Source organism: Crocodylus siamensis, chromosome 1 (assembly GCF_052110815.1).
Source record: "Crocodylus siamensis isolate JL-2025a chromosome 1, ASM5211081v1, whole genome shotgun sequence".
Lineage (NCBI taxonomy): Eukaryota > Metazoa > Chordata > Crocodylia > Crocodylidae > Crocodylus > Crocodylus siamensis.
The window spans coordinates 89,836,198-89,854,703 of NC_143395.1; the positions used below are offsets into that span (position 1 = coordinate 89,836,198).

Genomic DNA, 18,506 nt, shown 5'->3' on the forward strand with positions numbered 1-18,506 from the left:
ATACCCCACATAAAATACATAACTAGCCCTACTGTAAAACCAAAACATGCACCTTTAAGCATCTATACCGTAACTCTTCAAACAACACCCTGAAACCATATGCCAGGAAAAAAAGGAAGGCACTTCTATGGAATCCACTAACAACTGCTGGCAGTAGGAGAATTAAATACAATGAGAGTTTTTCTTTTCTAATAAGCAAGTTGTACTAGGGATAATTCACACAAGGCATGAAAAGCACACAAGGCTGAGCTTTTTCACCTTACTGTGATTTTCAATCAGTACACTATGGCACCTTGGGGTAGCATGAGATCCTTTGAAGGGTGTGCCAGGAGATAAGCAGATAGACACAGGCTCAGGCTTGTCCCTGCCTGGCCAGTCTCCCACCCCAGCTGCCAAGCCCCTCTGCAAGGAGGTCAACACCATAATACACAAATCAGATTTTGAAACTGGGTGCCGCTCAAGGCATGGAGGGGGCCTCGAGTCCAAAAGCAGTTAAGAACCACTTGTGCAGAACTAAGGTAGAAGTGAACGAGAAATCCCACGCTTGGCGTGTTTGATGTATTGGTGGATCATATCAGCCTGCTTGGGCTGTGGAAGCTGCAGACTAAGGAGAGGCCCCGGGACTGGAAATACTCAACTCTTCCCCTGGAGCTCTGACTGAGCCATGATTTCCCCTTCAGCACCAGCTTTCCTGCCCAGGGTCTGGCACACGGTGCCTAGGGGTGGAGGGGGAAGGTGAGAATCCACCTGAAGCTGGGCTGTCTGTCTGTTTGCTGCCTGTCAAAGCCTCTACCACGGGCATCTCCCTGGCACCCTCCCACTTAATTCTGCAGAAGGGCTTCAAAGGCCACCTGCATCTTAGTTGGGGATGGTCCTGCTCTGAGCAGAGGGTTGGGCTAGATCCACATTTCCCAGCCCATGGGTCATAACCCAAAAGTGGGTTGCAAGAATATATGGAAGAGCCATGAACAAACTTGAAAAACGGATTCCTCCTTTAAAGGAGAAAAACGTGGGAAACCATGGGTTTTCCCTTGCAGGCTGGCAGACTCCCAGCCTGCGAGGGGCTACATGGGGCCCCCCAGTCCCACACACTGGGGGCAGCAGGCCAGGAGTGAGGGGCACTGAGTCGCACCGGCCCTTGGCATTTACAAATGTGTCTTGCTACATAAAAGGTTGAGAAGCACCGGACTAGCGACCTCCTACGGACGGTCCCTTCCAGCCCTCACTTCCTAGGATTTCTGTGACCAAAGGGGGGCAGCTGCTGCAGGAAAAGAAGCGGGCAAGGGGACCAGTGCCAGGGCAGGGCCGGTCCTGTCCTTCCCGGCGCAGAGCGAGATGAAAGGGGCTCGAGCCACGTTCCCGGGGGCAGCTCCGGGCCACACGCGGCAGAGGCGACCGGACGGCAGCGCGGCGTGGGTTGGCATAAAGAGCGGGGGGTATCTCCAGTACCGCAACCCCCCACCCCGCCCCCGGGGTACCACCCCACACCCGCCGGGGCGGCCCAGCCCCTCCCCCCGCGTTGCCATAGCCACCGGGGCGCGCAAGGCACTTACCGGCTGCCTAGCTCGCTCGCGCTGCTCCGGCGGGCGCCGCCGGTCCCCTCACACCTTCATGCAGCCGCCGCCCCTCCCCCGCGGGGCTCCGCCGCGGTTCGGAGCCCAACTTGCAACGGCTCCTGGCAACCGCCCCCCACGCACGCGCCCGAAAGGGGGAGGGGGCGGTGGAACTACCCGAAGGCTTCACAATAGGCGCGCGTGTGTGCGCGCGTGGGGGGGAGGGGGCGTGGCCTCGCCCCCGGCCGCTCCGCAGCGCGAGGCGCTGTTTCCCCGCCCCTGCCGCAGGCTGCGTGACTCCGGCCCCTCCCCACTCCTACACAGAGGGACTTCGTCCCGATTTCGCCTCCTCTTCACCCTCCCCTCCCGCGGGAGGGCAGGTGGTACAGTCCAGCTCGCTCGCCTAGCGCCGGGTGGGAGGGAGGGGTTGGTTGGGTGGAGTGGGGGCTGGGGCAGAACGGGTGTATTGTGACGTCTAGTAAGCCGGCTCCCGGCAGCCAATCAGAGCAGCCGAGGCGGGGCTATGAAGGGAAGGAGGCGGAGCGACTGGCTGGTCCAGCGGTGTGGGCGGAGCGCGACCTACAGGTTGGCGCTCAGGTGTAAGCCTGGCCTGAAAGCGAACGCCCCAGCCGTGAGTCTCTGGGGCGAGCCTTGCGCATGCGCACAAGTCATGCAGTCAGGATTCCTCCCAACAGTTCTAAAATACCCGCCGCAGGTGTGTGGCGGGTGTCGCCTCGGGAACCAGCTCAACCGCCGCCTCAGCACGCCCGAACGGGTTAGCGCCTCCAGCATGAGCGTTTTCCAGTTGCGGAGCCCTGGAGCAAGGCGGGTATGGGAACCCCACCAGTGACGTCATGGCGACGCGGTGCACGCTGGGACTTGGAGTTCGGTGCCACTGCCGCAGGTCCTGGAAGCTTCAACCAGCCGTTAACGGCCGCGTGAAGCCGTTGCCGCGCCCCCAACCGCCGCCCCCGGCCTGTCTGCCAGGTGGCTAGGATGAGCCCCTCGCCCTCGCACTCGCACGGCGTGGCCCCGCCCGCTGCCGGGGGCTTCCGGTGCGCCTGAGGCAGCTGCCGGGACCCGGCCGCTCCCGCCGTGCCCCGCGCCAACATGTCGGCCGCCATCGCCGCCCTGGCTTCTTACGGCAGCGATTCCGAGTCGGACGCGGAGGCCGAGGGCGACGCGCGGCCGCTGGTGGCCAGCCGGGACGCCGTGCTGCACCTGCGCGCGCCGCCCGCTGCCCCGCAGCCGCTGCCCGTCGACGCCGCCCCGGACGTGGCCGTAAAGGTGGGTCCTGGCCAGGGCTGCCCCGCCGCTGCGGCGCTTGGTCCCCGGCTCGGAACCCGGGCTGAACCGGGGCGCTTCCCACGTGCGGGGTGAAGGGTGGTGGCGGGGCGGGGGGGAGTTTGCTTTGCTTTGTTTTGCTCGAGGCTCTACAGGTGGCTGCTGCCAGGGCCTGACACAGGCCTGGACAGAAAGGGGCCAGAAAATGGTCATTTTGTTCCCCTTTGTCCAATTATTATCATCATAATCTCTGGCGGAGGAGGACTGAATACTGCTGTGGGAGGCCATCAAAACTTTTTGCCCAGTCCTGGGGGGGCATCTACTTCACTATGCTGCTTTTCTTGTTCTTAGCAGGGCCCCAGTATCCTCAGTTCGGCCTGTACAAGCCCTCTGGGGGTTTGGCCCTAGTGAACCAGGAAATGTTGTTCCACACTAGGACTAGGAGGCCTGCTGCTGCCCAGAGTAGGCAACAGGTTTAAAACAAGCAAGAGAATGTATGCCTGAATCTCTCTGTGGGACCCTACTGCATATCCAGCCAGTGCTGTTTGTCCCCTGAGTGCTCTTGGTCAAAGGAGTCTACAGAGATGAAGTGACGTTTCTTTCCAAGCTGGAGTGCTCTGATTTCTCTGAGCTCTTGGAAACTGTAAACCTGTAACTTGGTCATGGCAAAGCACTAAGAGAAAGATAGATTTGGCACCATGTGTAGGTGATGGAAGCAGATAATGCAGCCAGGTTCAGGAAGGGGTCGGAGACATTCATAGTAGGATGGATCTGCTGATGGCAGCAAAACAGAATGGTTGGATGTGTCCTCAGGTATCTCTCACTTTGTGGATGCCAGGGAAGATATTGAAATAGGAGATAAATTACTCTGGAGCAGGAGTGCTCAACCTCTGGCCCATGGGCCATATCAAGCCCACAGAGCCATGGCATCCAACCCATGAGGGAAAACTTGGCAGTGGGGGAGCGGTGAAAGCTCCGCATTTCCCAGATCCAGCTTTGCCTGAGCCATTGCTGCACAGTATGATCAGGGCTGGACCTGACCCCTACATGTCCAGATCAGGCCAGACCTCTGTACCTTCCCTTCCCCCTCCGCCATCTCCACCTCTACACCTGAAGAGGGATCAGCCCCCCTGGCTCTTCTCCCCTTCCCTGGCCCCACATGCTGAATCAAGCCCACCAGCCAGATCTGGCCTGTAGACAGACCTGGCACTAATCATCTGGCCTGCGGGGCACAAAGGGTTGGGCACTGCTGTTCTAGAGAAATACATTCTGATGCTCTCCTGCAACGTCAGAGACCAGCTACTCGGCTAGATAGCTCATTGGTCTTACCCAGTGTGGCACTTTTTATATTCTTGCTTTATGGCCTTGAGGTCTTTTCAGGGATGCTGTTAGTTGTGCAAACAAGATTCACAAGATAAACTCAGAGATGTCCATCAGGAATTATTTCAGCCCTGCTGTGGCTTTTCTGGTTTCCCTGCAACAGAAGAATTTCTCTGTTATTTTTCTGTAGTCAAAACCTGAATAAAAACTAAGGGCTGGTATTTTCTGACGTTGCCTCCAGTTTAACAGGTTTGAGACTCACTGGTGTATCTTGTACTCTCTAGTGTTTCTCTATACCTGGCTTTCCAAATGCAGTAAAAGCTATGTTATCCAGCACTTAATGAACCGGTTTTGCTTTTGCCACGTCTACCAGCACGCCGGAAGTCCCACTTCGGGCCACAGCCCGGGGCAAAACAGCCTGTGTGGGGGGCCCCCTGCCTGTTCCCCAGCACACTGATGCTAGGGGAGGGGTGGCACAGTGCCTGTTCCCCGGCACACTAACACACTGGATGCGGCGGGCGGGACAGCAGCTCGACCAGGCAAAGATGCCTCCCAGGTAACTGGCATATTTGGTTATCCGGCACCCCCCATTTCCCATGGGTGCCAGATAACCAAATTTAGTTTGGTTGACCAGCTGCCTGAGGTACTGTCAACAGCAGCAATGAAAACTGACTAGTAACTTTAGTTTCACTCTGACTGCTTGCAAAGCTGTGAACTCTAGAAGGATGGGACACAAGCTCAGAAGGCTAGGATGCAAGTGGCTCACTTTTTTTTTTTTTTTTGTTGGAACTGTAAGGTATAGAAAGCTAAAAGCTTAACAGAATGGGATGCCAGAATAACAACTTGCCCATTTCCACAAAATGTTTGCTATGGCCTGGTGGCATCTGGGTGGATGGAGCTTTGTCACCTTAATGTCTTGAGTTAATACATGTACTACTGTAACTGTATTATTATTTGTTCATGTTTGTCGCTTGGTGCTCAGACATTTCTAGATTCCGGTTTTGCAGTTTCCAATCACTTTGGGAGGTCGCAGTGTCCCAGGTGTGAAAGAAACATAGCTTAGCATCTGCAGAGTCCTCTGAACAAGAACAGAGATAAGTGGCAAGAGGTATTGACTGTATGTAGAGTAAGGTCCAACAGCAAGATTAATTTGGAAGGCCCAAACTACTTTACTCTGATCAGTGATTAGAAGCTACTACATCATGTTTAATGGGTGTTTTAAGTCTAATCCTGCTTGAAATATACTTTTGCAAGGGCCATTCTTTAGAGAGTCAGGTGGAAAACACTAACTTCAGATTACTGTAAAAACTGTGATCCTGCCTTATAGTCTAGATGTCATGTGTTCTGAAAGTATGCATGTCATCTTAAATCAGTCCTGCAAAACTGTTTTTCAAACTTACTCCTTTAGGCGAGGTAGAGGGGATAAGCAAACTAACAAGGTATATTTTGGGCTAGCAGCACAAAGTCTTACATTTGGTGAATGAGCAATCTTGAAGAGCCAAATAAAAGTAAAGGTGGGGCTGCTAATCAGTGGGCACAGACTGTTGTTTCTATTGAACTATGTTACTATCAAAGTATGCTTTCAGTATCATTGCTACCACTGACAGTTGCTTAAAGTGTTCAGACTTTTAGTAGGACTGAAGTGTTGTAGATATGGTGGTCCAGGAAAGATACAAGAGACAAGGAAGGGGTTTTTTTGTGGTGTTGTATAATTAGGAAATATGTTGGACAAGCATTCAGGCATGGAGTGCTCTTTTACCATATCTATTGTTTACTCCAATATCAAGTTAAATAATTTGTTATCTTTGTGTTATTTTAGTTTAATTTCCCCTTGTGATCCCTGCCAGATCCCAAAGTTATAAGCCAGCCTATAAAAGGTGTATGTGCGCAAATGCACCACCCTGCCTTTACCTTGTCAAACCAGGATTCAGAGACTTCATGCCTCCTTGTCTCCTCCCCAGAACATTAATGGTTCCAGTCAGGTTAGTGAAAATAAAGATATAAAGCTGAGGCCTGGCCTACCTTTGTTTTTGCTGATGGAGTTATTTTAGTTAGTGTGGAAAAATGGCACCGCTAATTGAACTGGCTATGCTAGCAAAACTGTAGCAAAGATTTTATACCAAAAAGAGACTTTTACAGGTATATCTTATTCTGTTAAGGACAATGAGTTAAGCCAGGACTGGAGCCAAAGCCTATACCAGCGGGGCCCCTGGCCCCTCCAGACTGCGCACAGTGCACAAGTGGGTGCTTCCCTTGCGGGTACAGTTTTATACAGCATTTACTTAGTATAGTCTATGATGGGGTCTAAGTGCTACTGTAATGCAGTGAATGTTTAGTTCTGTTTTCTGAGACCCTCAGTAAGGTGCCACCTTAGAGTAGCCTGATCCTCCATTTAAGTATGCAAGTAAGTCAACATGCTGTGGTCCTCTATATTCAATACAGCTGATGGCTCTGATGACTACTCGATACTTGCTTTGTATTAGGAAGAGAATATCTACCACTACCAGCAGAGCTGTTTTTGCTATGGGCAAGTTGGTAACCAGAGTAAATGATCTCAGGCTGTTAAACTGAGTAGTCTTGCTATGCCCTTTTCCATAAGCTTAAATAAGAAGGGAAGACTTGGTACAGAAGGTGTGTCACTGGTGTCAAGAAGAGACTTGGTACAAACTATTCATGTGCATCTCAGTGAACCAGGCACCCTGCCCTCCTTCAAGGCAATAAATTATTCCTGTTAGCACTGGATCCATTTCTTCACTACAGGCCTTTACCACCAGGAAATATTATCGGTCTCAAGCATAGGTTTATAGCCAAAGTTCTCTGTACACCTCCACTACATCGAAGTGACACTGTCTGAATCTCAAGCAGCAAAGATTTGGCAGTTGTCCCTTTAGCACATAGTCAGTTTCATAGATTTCATAGACATTAGGGCTGGAAGGGACCTCGGGAGATCGAGTCCAGCCCCCTGCCCAAGGGGCAGGAAGTCAGCTGGGGTCATAGGATCCCAGCAAGATAAGTATCCAATTTACTCTTGAAGGTGTTCAATGTAGGTGCTTGAACCACCTCTGCTGGCAGACTGTTCCAGACCTTGGGGGCTCAGACAGTAAAGAAATTCTTCCTTATGTCCAGCCTGAAACGGTCTTGCAGGAGTTTGTGACCGTTCGACCTCGTCATCCCTTGGGGCGCTCTGGTGAACAAACGTTCCCCCAGATCCTGGTGGTCACCCCTGATAAACTTATAGGTGGCCATTGGATCACCCCTGAGCCTACGCTTTTCCAGGCTAAAGAGTCCCATGGCTCTCAGCCTGTCATCGTAAGATCTGTTTTCCTGACCTCTGATCGCGCGCGTGGCTCTCCTCTGGACTCTCTCAAGCTTCTCCACATCCTTTTTGAATTGTGGAGCCCAAAACTGGACGCAGTACTCCAGCTGCGGCCTCACCAGGGCTGAGTACAAGGGGAGAATGACGTCCCGGGATTTGCTCGAGAAGCATCTATGGATGCAAGCCAGCATTTTGGTCGCTTTACTAGCCGCAGCATCGCATTGCAGGCTCATGTTCGTCTTGTGGTCAATGATGACCCCCCAGGTCTCTTTCTTCTGTAGTGCTATCCAACGTAGCACTGCCGAGCCTATAAGGAAGCTGCAGGTTTTTCCTCCCAAGGTGGAGAACCTTGCATTTATCGGTGTTAAACACCATGAGGTTCTCGTCTGCCCATTTGCTGAGCTTGTCCAGATTATTTTGTGCAGATTCACAGCAGCTCTAACTGAATCTGCGCAAAATAAAGGGAGCTGAGGTTTGAGTTTAGGATATATGGTCTCCTGTTCTGTTAGAGAAGAAGAAAGCCGATAAGAAATTGACTGGGGCTGGTACCAGCTTCAGCTGCATGCTGACCATGGGCTGTGGTAGAGGGGAAGTTGAATAAGAAAGATGGAGATGTGGGACTTTGTGAAAGGAAAGAGTGATTTCATGAGACACAACTGCCCTCCTGCCCCCAGGACCTGGGCCATGCACCTCTTGTGTATTTGGAGGCTAAAGACTACATGGGTTAAGTATTTTGATGTCTGCCTTAAGCTTGCTATTTCTTGAGCTCTTTTTTTTCTGTTTTTACTGACTTCAAAAGTACATGTGTATTTTGTGTCTCTTGTCAGATGCCTACAGCATTGGCAAGACTTGTAATAAAGATCCCAGGTAAAGTCTTGCCCTCCAAAATCAGCAAAGCCTATGCTTTACCTCAGTCTATTATATACATCCTTTATTAATGTTAAAATGACATTTTAAAAGTTGGGAATTGTACTAATAAACTGCAGCTTTTAAAAAGATTCTTGAAATTCTCTTTGTCTGTTTAATATTAATAGTGGCCCACTGCTGATATCAATGATAAATTATTAAGGGTGCACCGATGACTATTTTTTTTGGCCGATACCGATGGCCGATTATTAACAAGCCATATTGGCTGATAACAATCCGAAAGCCAATTTACAGGAATGCAGCCCAGCAGCTTGGAGAGCAGCATCTGGCCAGTAAGTCTGTGGAGAAGGAAAGGGATGTCGAGGGTGCAGATCAAGGGCCCCCCCCCCCCCTTGCAATCATGAGGGACTGAGTGGGGCAGAGACTGCCCAGCCAGGGTGGTGAATGCAACCCTGCTGGGAGTGAAACAGCTGTGGGCAACTTGTCCAGGGGGGTGAGGGGTGGCTCCCTGCTGCTGCACGCACCCTGAGGGAGCCATGGGGGGCATGTGCCCCCCTGAGATGTGCACGAGGCAAGGACAGGTTCTAGGCTTGGGGCTGGGGTTGTGCCAGCCTCTTTCTGGTGGGGGAGGCTGGCTTGGAGTTGCGCTTGGGGTGGGCAGCAGCACCACTGGGAGGGTGTCTGTGGTGAATTTTGGGATGGATATAGTCCACCCCATAGCCACCCCTCCCAGTGCCACCACCACCTGACCTGAGCACAGCCCCAACCCACCGCCCCACATCCCACGGATGAGCTGCCTATGGCTCTGTCCCACTTCTGGCAGGGTTGCATTCACCAGCTTGGCTGGGCAGCCCATAGCCCTACCCTTTTCCCACTCCCTCACTCACTATGGGATCCTTAATCTGCTGGATTTTCCAGCTTGACAGTGCTTTCTGAGCTGTCGAGCTGCATTCCTGGCCACGTGCATGCTGCAGCTGTGCACATACACGCAACATTTATTAGTGACATTATCAGCTACACTGGCCAAAAACAGCCAATTGCTGATAATGTTAATTTTCTTTTTATCAGTGCTGGTGCACCTCTATAAATTATTCTTAGCAGACAGAATTGAAATTAAATACTAATATATAAAGCATCTCCATCCAAGTTGTGTGCCATATTGAAGAATAATTTCACTGCTATATTCCTATTTTAGTTGCATGGAAAATTTTTGTAAGAATTTGCACAGACATCTAAAAAAAACTGTTGAAAATTTCAGATTATCTAAAGAATTTCAATGTGGAAAAGACAAGTGATTTGTTGTGCTAACAAGATTTCTTAAAGCATGCGAATTTGCATACAAATGTGTAAATGAATCATACAGTTCACTTGCAGCAAATGTAGACTAAAAGATGAAGGCCCCCTTTTCAGTTACTTTTTAAAGTCTGGGACAGGTGCCCAGAATTTGTAAATGAGATAGGGAGATGTTCAGAATTCTTAAGAGCAGGACAGATTAAAATCTAGGATTCATTTGGTGGTGGCTGCCTAGAAATTGACTGGGAGAGGGGGAGCACATTGGAGATAAAGGCCTGTCATCCTTGACTTTATACATGGGAGGAAGTCGATTTATTGGATAATGAAAATGTGGAAATTTCGAGCTTGTGGCTTTGAGAGAAGGGGGGCAAAGTTGCTTCTGATCTTGATAGGGCTAATGGTCTAGGTCCTCGGGCTCACAAATAGTTGGACAACCTTTGCTAGCCTGGTAATGGTGATTACCCTTTATATGAGAGATAAGGCTAATACATCTTCAAAATCTCTAGTCCATTTACTGAAGTATTTTGATCATACAGTATTAAACAGTTTGTTTATTTATTTTAGTTTCATAAATCAGCAACTTTATTCACTAATTTCTTTTCAGTGAGCAAAACAGTAACTGTACCATATATCTGATTCTCCCAAATCTATTCAAGAGTTATATACTATATTTTTCACATGTTTTTAAACAGTGATGCCTCCAAAGTATTCAGCCTTGTGTTGCTGAACACAAAACTGAGAAGGAAGACTTTCATTTAATACATTAATAACATTATCCCACATCTCTGGAGCACCGTACTGGGTATTAGACAAGTATTGTGTCTGATCCAGTACAGATACACACATCATAAATCAAAGCTTTTTGTTATTGCAACATCAATATTGGGAAGAACTAGAAACATGAGATGTGTGGCTCCACGAGGAAAAGAAGCAGTCAATATTTTGGTTTTGATTGGGTGCTCAGAACAAGCACAGTTCCAATATAAGATCAATATCCTTAGTTGCATGTAGGCATTAAATAATACTATGGAAACTGAATCGACTTGCAATATATTTGTAATTTTTGCCAAAAATAAGTTGCAAAATGTAAGCATTTTTAACCCTTCTTTAAATTACAATTTTATCTAATTAATAGCGGGAGAAATTATTATAAATCCCACCTATTTAAATTATGTTGTGTTTAAGCATTTTCCTGGGTGGACTAGAGTGCTTAGGAGCTTTGCAAGATCAAATCTGAATGCAGGACACTCCTCTGTAAATACCATGCATCTCATGGCAGGAAATCTTTAAATTTCTTGAACAAGAAAATGTCATGTACTTAACAATTCTTGAATAAATCACTTAAGACTCTGAAGTGATAAATCTTTTCTGTGACCCATGGAATGGGGTCTCCATTTACTTCATTTTAATAGATAATTAAAATCGGGTAAATCTTGTGGAAAGTAACTGCCCTTGTTAGTTTCTTGACTAAATTAATTTCAGACGGGAGGGGAGGAAGTCTGAAAACATTTTAACTTTACTGTCCAAAAAAAATGTAGAGTTCCCTATTTGTGGGAGGTGGCAAGGGAATCACAGTTTGAAAGACCACCTATTTACCTTAGTTCCTCTGGCAAATTCAATCATAGAAAATTAGGGTTGGAAGGGATATCAGGAGGTCATCTAGTTCAATTCCCTGCCCAAACCAGGACCATCCTCAGGTAGATCATCCCAAGCAAAGCTTTGTCTAGCTGGATTTAAAAACCTTCAAGGTTGTAGACTCTGCAACTGTCTGGGTAACCTGTTTTCTAGTGCTTTATTACCCTCCTAGTGAGAGAGTTTTTCCTAATATCTAACCTAAACTTCCGTTGCTGCAACTTGAGACCATTGCCCCTTGTTTTCTCATTTGCCACCAGTGAGAACAATCTAACTCCATCCTCTTTGGAACCACCTTCCAGGTAGTTGAACACTGCTATCAAATTCCCTCCCCCCCCCCCCCCCCCGGTCTTCTGTTCTGCAACTAAATAAGCTCAGTTCCCTCAGACTCTCCTCAGAAGTCGTCTGCCCCAGCCCCATAACCATTTTAATTGCCCTCTGCTGACTCTCCAATTTGTCAGGAGCCCTTCTTTTAGTGGTGAGCCCAAAACTGGGACTCTTGCTATGGCCTCACCAGTACCGACTAGAGGGGAATAATCACTTCCTTCAGTCTGGTGGCAATGCTTCTACTAATGCAACCCAGTATGCCATTAGCCTTCTTGGCAACAAGGGCGCACTGTTGGCTCATATTCATCTTATTGTCCACTGTAATGCCTAGGCCCTTCTCTGCAGAGCTGCTGCTTAGCCAGTCTGTCCCCAGCCTATACTGGCACATGGGATTGTTTCATCCTAAGTCCAGGACTTTGCACATGATATTTCTTTTGTTCCAATTCTCCAGTTTCCCAAGGTATCCCTGAATCCTAGCTCTACCCTCCAGAGTATCTACTAGTCTCACCCCCCCCAGTGTCATTTGCAAACTTGCTGAGAGTGCACTCCTCTGCACTCTATGATACCTGGAAGTATCCCATCTTCCAGGTCACTGATGAAAATACTGAACAAAACTGGCCCCTAGACCGACCCCTGGGGCACACCACCTGATACCAGCTGCCAAGTAGACATTGAGCCATTGACTACTACCCTCTGAACCTGATAGTCCAGCCAGTTTTCTGTCCACTTTAAGATCCATTCATTCAGCCTGTACTTCCTTAGCTTGCTTGTGAGAATGTTGTGGGAGACTGTATCAAAAGCCATGCTCAAGTCAAGGTATATCATGTATCCACTGGTGTCCCCACAGCCACAAAGCCAGTAATCTCACCACAGAAGGCAATCAGGTTGATGAGGCATGACTTGCCCTTGGTGAATCCATGGTAACTGCTCTTAATCACTTTCTCCAAGTTGCTTAGAAATGGATTCCTTGAGGATCTGATCCATGATTTTTCCAGGAACTGAAGTGAGGCTGACCGGCCTGTAGTTCCCTAGATCCTCCTTATTCCCTTTCTTAAAATTGAGCACTGTATTTTATTTATCCTTTTCCAATCATCTGGGACCTCTCCCTATCACTATGCGTTTTCAAAGATGATGTCCAGCAGCTTTGCAATCACATTGGCCAGCTCCCTCAGCATCCTCAGGTGCATTACATCCAGCCCCATGGACTTGTACGTAGCCAGATTTTCTAAACAGTCCCTAACCTATTCTTTTGCCACTGTTGGCTGCTCACCTCCTCCCCAAACTGTGCAGCCCAGTGCAGTAGTCTGGGAACTGACCTTGCCTGTAAAGACTGAGGTGAAAAAGGCATTGAGCACTTCAGCCTTTGCTGTATTGTTTGTCACTAGGCTGCCTTTCCCATTTAGTAACAGACCCACATGTTCTCTAATCCATCTCGTTGCTGACATACTTGTAGAAACCCTTCTTCTTACCCTTCCCTTACTAGCTGCAACTCCAGCCTTCCTGATCTCATTTCTGCATCTCCAAGGAATACCCCTCCCTAGTTGTTTGTCTAAGTTTCCACTTCTTATATGCTTCCTTTTTCTGTTTCAGTTTACTGAAGAGTTCCCTGCTAAGCCAGGCTGGTCTTCTGCCATACTCACTAGTTTTCCTGCACCCTCAGTAAGGTTTCTTTAAAGTACAGCCAACTCTCCTGGACTTCTCTCCCCATCAGACTGATCTTTCGGGGGATCCTGCCCATTATTTCTGCGAGGGAGTCTGTTTTTATGAAATCCAGGGTCCATACTCTGCTGCTCTCCTTCCTTTCCTCAGGATCTTGAACTCATTTGTCTTCTGGTTACTGCTGCCCAAGTTACCATCCGCTACTACATTTCCCACCAATTCTTCCCTGTCTGTAAGCAGCAGGTCAAGAAGAGCACAGCCCTTAGTTGGCCTATCCAGCACTTGCGCTAGGAAGTTGTCCCCAACACTCTCCAAAACCTTCCTGGAGAGCCTGTGTACTGCTGTATTGCTCTCCCAGCAGATGTCAGGATGATTGAAGGCTGCCATGAGAGCAAGGCTCTGGATGATCTTCTAAGTTCCCTTCCAGCCCTAATGTCTGTGATTGGGAAGCTTCCATGAGCTGTTTGAAAAAAGCTTCATCCACCACTTCCTCCTGGTCTGGTGGTATATAACAGACCCCCACCATGACATCACCTTTGTTCATCTCCTCTCTGATGCTAACCCAAGGACTTTCAATAGGCCTTATCTCCAGTTTCATACCAGAACTCTGAGTGATGATATGGCTCTTTTCCATAAAGAGCAACTCTTCCTCTTCTCCCCTCCCTGTCTCTCCTGAACAGTTTATTTATACCCATCCATGACAGTGCTCTAGTCATGCAAGCTATACCACCGAGTCTGCTATTCCAATCACGTCATAGTTCCATGACTGTGCAAAGACTTCCTGCTTCCTGCCCATTTCCCATGGACAACTAAAAACTTACTTAAAAAATTATAGTTTGTTTTAAAGGGCCAGATTCTGCCTTCAAATGTGCAACAGATGTCAGATTTGGGGGGGGGGTTTTGTATGTACGTCATACTTTAATACCTATTTCTAATTAAGAATTTGGTCCAAATTATTCTTCTGCACATTTTAAAAACAACAGTTTGGCCTGTTTTTAACTTTAATACAAGTGTAGTATCTTATTAACTTCTCAGGTTATCCTCTAATGCTGTTCCTTGGATTATAAACCCAATTATGCAGTTGCTGGTGAGGCAAAATTCAAAACAAAAAGCTGTCCTGAATATGCCTGCATAAATGAGTCGTTTGATGTTTTTTCTCGTCTCACTAAATAGCCTACCCATTAGAGAACGGATGATCCAACACACCCAGGCTCCCTTCCCTTTGCCCACCTGACTTTCTTTTTGGCTAACCTGCAATATGTTTTAATCTAAAATCGGGCAGAAAGTAGGATGGCACCTTAGCATCTGGTTAAGTACATTGTTGCCTATGAAAGCTTGTGTCCCTGAATCAGTCTCTAAGGTGCCATACCTTCTGGTTTCTTTTTGTCTTGGTGACTATTTAAAATAGTTCTGGCATACTCTATGACAGTACTATTGTGCATTTTAAAAAATATATAGATTGCTTTCATAGTTTGTAATACTGAATTGTTTCTTGGTGTGTAGGAATGGTATTGCCAGAGAAAAAGAAAGAGACTAGCATGTACTTTGGACTGCCCCAAAGTGCCTCTGGCGCATTTTCCCCTTCTGTATGTACAGAGATCTGGGGTCTGACCTGATTAGGAATGTACAGGCCAAGTGTATGGCTGTACTAAAATTGGGTCATGGAGCACAGAGTTGGAGGAAGTGGAGGAAAGACACCAGTTTTCACATGCTTAAAATTTACTACAGTTAACTTGTAGCAGAACTGTCAAGATTGAGACCTAGACCACATCCATGACTTCTCTTTCTGATCCTGTTTTCAACTTACTACTCCAGATAGAGCATACTTCTACTTCCATTCCATTATAACATTTTAACATGAGCAGGGGCAGTTAGGAATTACATCCTCTACCTGCTCACAATAGTATCTCAGCTGTAAATCTAGCTACAAACTACATTTGTGTAAATAATCCCTAAGTTTTATGAAAAAAAAATCCTAGGAAATTCTGAGACAAGATTTTCTGAATTCAGTATTAAGGCTATGGCATGGTGTTATCCCTTTCTAGAAGACTGGTTTCAGCAAAATTCAAGATCCTGAAAACTTGAGGAGAAAAATATTTAAGGTTCATGGGATCATAGGAAAGTAAGGCTAGAAGGGACTACATGAGGTCAGGTTGTAGCCCAGGTTGTATGGGTGTGTACCTTTACTGTGCTATCTTGAACAGTGCTCCAGTATATTCATAACATACTCATCTATCTCCTGACCTCTGCTTAACAGGAGTCCCCTGTGCTTGCCTTGCAATTAAACGTGGCTTTTCAGAGATGTGATGTTTCTGTGGAACAATGTTAGTTCCCTGTATCCTTGTACAGAAGACATCATCTAATGCTGTATATTTACTTGCCCATCGCTAAACTTGCAGACCACACTCCTTTCTTATTTAACTACTTTACAGTTCCTATGGCATGAAGTGTCCTGTGTCAGGTAAGAACAGAACCTATACAACATGGCACTGACATGAGGCATACTGGAGTTACCAAGGCATACATTCAGTTCTTCGCTTTGATCTCACGCACACAGGGTTCAGGCAGGGTGACTCGCTCTCCCAAATCCCCTTGTATCCATCCTATCTCTGCCAAGCTACTCTTATTGTAATCCCTCTATATTGAATGGTAGTTGCATATAGCTGTAGTTCATGTGCAGAATTCTAATATGTTGCCAGCTGGTGGGTGCAGGGTTAAAGAGACATGGGAGTGTACCTTATCTTTCCAAGCCCAGATGTAGAAATTTGAGTTTTACTGAAATTATGCTCTGGAAAGGCACACCATGTCATTTGGAAGTCATGATTCTTTTCTGAGGCAGTTTTGCCAAACAGCACCTGTAGGCACAAATCAACTTCCTTCACAGGATAGAAGGTCGCACTCTATATAGAAATTGCTGTAGATGGCATATAGTTTATGGAACAGGAGACATGGGCATTGTTGGTTGGCCTTATTTAAGCTAACTCTTACTGCATTATCACTTGCTAGTCTTCCAGTGGTTCTGTAAAGATCAGAGTTTCTGAAATAATTATGGCTATCAAACTATTAAAATTTTTTATTGCAATTAGTAGTGCAATTTAAAAAAAAAAGTCACAATTAATCACAATTTTAATTGCACAGCTAAAAATGTAAAAATTAGGCAGGTACTTTCTATGGTTGGGGGGGTGTATGTGTGTGGGGAAGTGGGAATTTGTGAAGGTGTGGGGGGTTTGGTGCCTGGGGAGGGGGGGTGTCCCCTAATGCTCTGGCAGGATGCATGGTGCTATGGGTCAGGAATGAGGGGCAGAAGTGGGGGGGGGGCCTGTGGCTTGGGAGTGAGGGGCAGAGACAGGGTACAAACATATCACTTCCCCCCAGGTGTCTGCTTTTTTGAAACTGGAACTATGGTTACCATACAAGAACACAACTTGGCAGATGTAGAGCAGCGCCCAGTGGGTAAGTCTGTGGAGGGAAAGGGCAGAGGGAGAGGAAAGGGGAGCAGATTGAGGCCTCCATGGTGAGGGAGGGAATGGAGCAGGGGTAGAGCCATGGGCAGCTCATCCAGGGGCATGGGGGGAGGGGGCAGCTCTCTGATGCTGTGTCCACCCCCAGGGGAGGCACGGGGGGCATATGCCCCCCTGAATTTGTGTGTGGGGTGGAGACGGGCTGCTTGCTGTGGGTTTGTGACTCTGTGCGACACCATGTGCCTCCTGCTGCCAGGCAGACAGGGGACACGTGGTGCAGCCAGTACACAGTTCCCAGGGCAAAGGCAGCACATAGCTGCAGCCCACAGTGAATAGCCCACCTCCATCCCACACACAAATCCAGGGGGCACGTGCCCCCCATGCCTTTCCTGGGGGTGTATGAAGTGCTGGGCAGTCTGGATGAGCAGCCCACATGCCTGCCTCTTCCCCCTCCTCCCCCCACTACATGCTCGCATGCCTCCCCTTCCCTCCTATTGCATGCAGTGCAGGAGAGCCTGAACAAGCTGTCCATGACTCTATCCCACAACCTGCCCCACTCCCTCCCTCACCGTGGGGGCCTCAATCTGTCCCCCCAACCCCTTCCCTCTCCCTCTGCCCTTCCACAGTTTTACCTGTTGGATGCTGCTTTATACCCACTGGGCTGTGTTCCTGGCTGTGTGCAGGCTGAGTCTTTTGTCTGCATCTGCATGTGCTCCCACCCCTGTGCTGCAGCAGACTGGAGCTTGTTCCTGGGCTGCCCTGTGGTCCTCTGTGCTGCCCCATGGGGTGGCCCAAAGGTGGCAGTGACAGCAGCAGATCAAAGCCCAGGCGCAGGCTCCAAAACTACATGTGCAATTAATGTGTTTAAAAAAATTAATGTGTTACTTGGTTTTGTATTAATTGCACACATTAACAGCAATTTAATTGACAGCCCTAGAAATAATATATCGGTGAAGTGCCAAAAGAGTTGTTTGCTTTGTCTGTTGTAAAGCTTAGGCTGCATTCATTATATATTTCAGAACATGCTGGATACAGAATGTGTTAATGGGATGTGTATCTTGTAATGACAAAGAAAAAGAACAAAAAGGGGAGGTCTGGACGTGTTTTTCAAAATTCCTTTCCGGACATCTAAAAGTGAAGTGGGATAATGGAAGGAGAACCAAGACTTTCTTCAGCAGTATACTGGCATGGTGTCATTTGGTGCACAGAAATATCATCAAATATCGTTTGTTCGATGGAATGATGAATAAAGCTGGAAGTCTTGGATTGTGGAACTCAGATGAATGCAGTACATACCTCAGCTTCAAGGATTAGCAGTTTTCTCATACAAAGAGTGTGCCTGTGGTGTAGAGAAGTGAAAGTATTACATGACTTCCAAATGACTGGGCACTTTTCCACTAACTAAAGTAGAACCAGAATTGCTACAAATATCCTACTGGCTTACCAGCTTTCATACCACAATTTTGTCTTTTTTATTTACTGCAGAATGGCACCCAATAGAACTTAACAGGGAGAAGAAAGAATAAAAATATGACTGAAGCATTGCAGGCATTTTAAAAAATTGGTCATCTTTGACTTGCTTCCTATTCTATAAATTCTACAATTTGCACCGTTATATCAACTAACTTTATGTGCACAGTATTTTAGTAGAATTCCGAGAAGAGATTCAAAATAATGTTATTCATTGAAAATTTACCAGCACACACAGTTTTTACTGCTCCAGCCCAACAGCAAAGAGTAATTCAGAAGGAAAATCCACTTGCTAAAAGTGTCCCACCCTATAGGAGTAGTAAT

At 47.6% G+C, this 18,506-nt stretch overlaps 2 protein-coding genes across 4 annotated transcripts in view; one reads left to right on the forward strand and one right to left on the reverse strand.

Moving 5' to 3' along the window:
• The first annotated feature begins 1,557 nt into the window (after positions 1–1,557).
• Positions 1,558–18,506, forward strand: part of CDC40 (cell division cycle 40) — a 79,226-nt gene continuing 62,277 nt past the window's right edge. Inside the window, exons 1-2 of the mRNA XM_090037790.1 lie at positions 1,558–1,936; positions 2,269–2,840. Of these exons, the coding sequence (XP_089893916.1) occupies positions 2,664–2,840 (177 nt within the window). The 5' untranslated portion in view covers positions 1,558–1,936; positions 2,269–2,663. The remainder of the gene's footprint in view (positions 1,937–2,268; positions 2,841–18,506) is intronic.
• The window catches only part of METTL24 (methyltransferase like 24), a 222,140-nt gene continuing 207,792 nt past the window's right edge, over positions 4,159–18,506 (reverse strand). For 2 of the 3 annotated variants that reach the window (XM_090037822.1, XM_090037844.1), the window contains one exon: positions 17,388–18,051. In XM_090037822.1, coding sequence (XP_089893948.1) covers positions 18,035–18,051 — 17 coding nt within the window. In that variant the 3' untranslated portion in view covers positions 17,388–18,034. Of the gene's footprint in view, positions 4,312–17,387; positions 18,052–18,506 lie in introns of those variants that run through there. The other variant, XM_090037833.1, reaches the window with a different exon arrangement.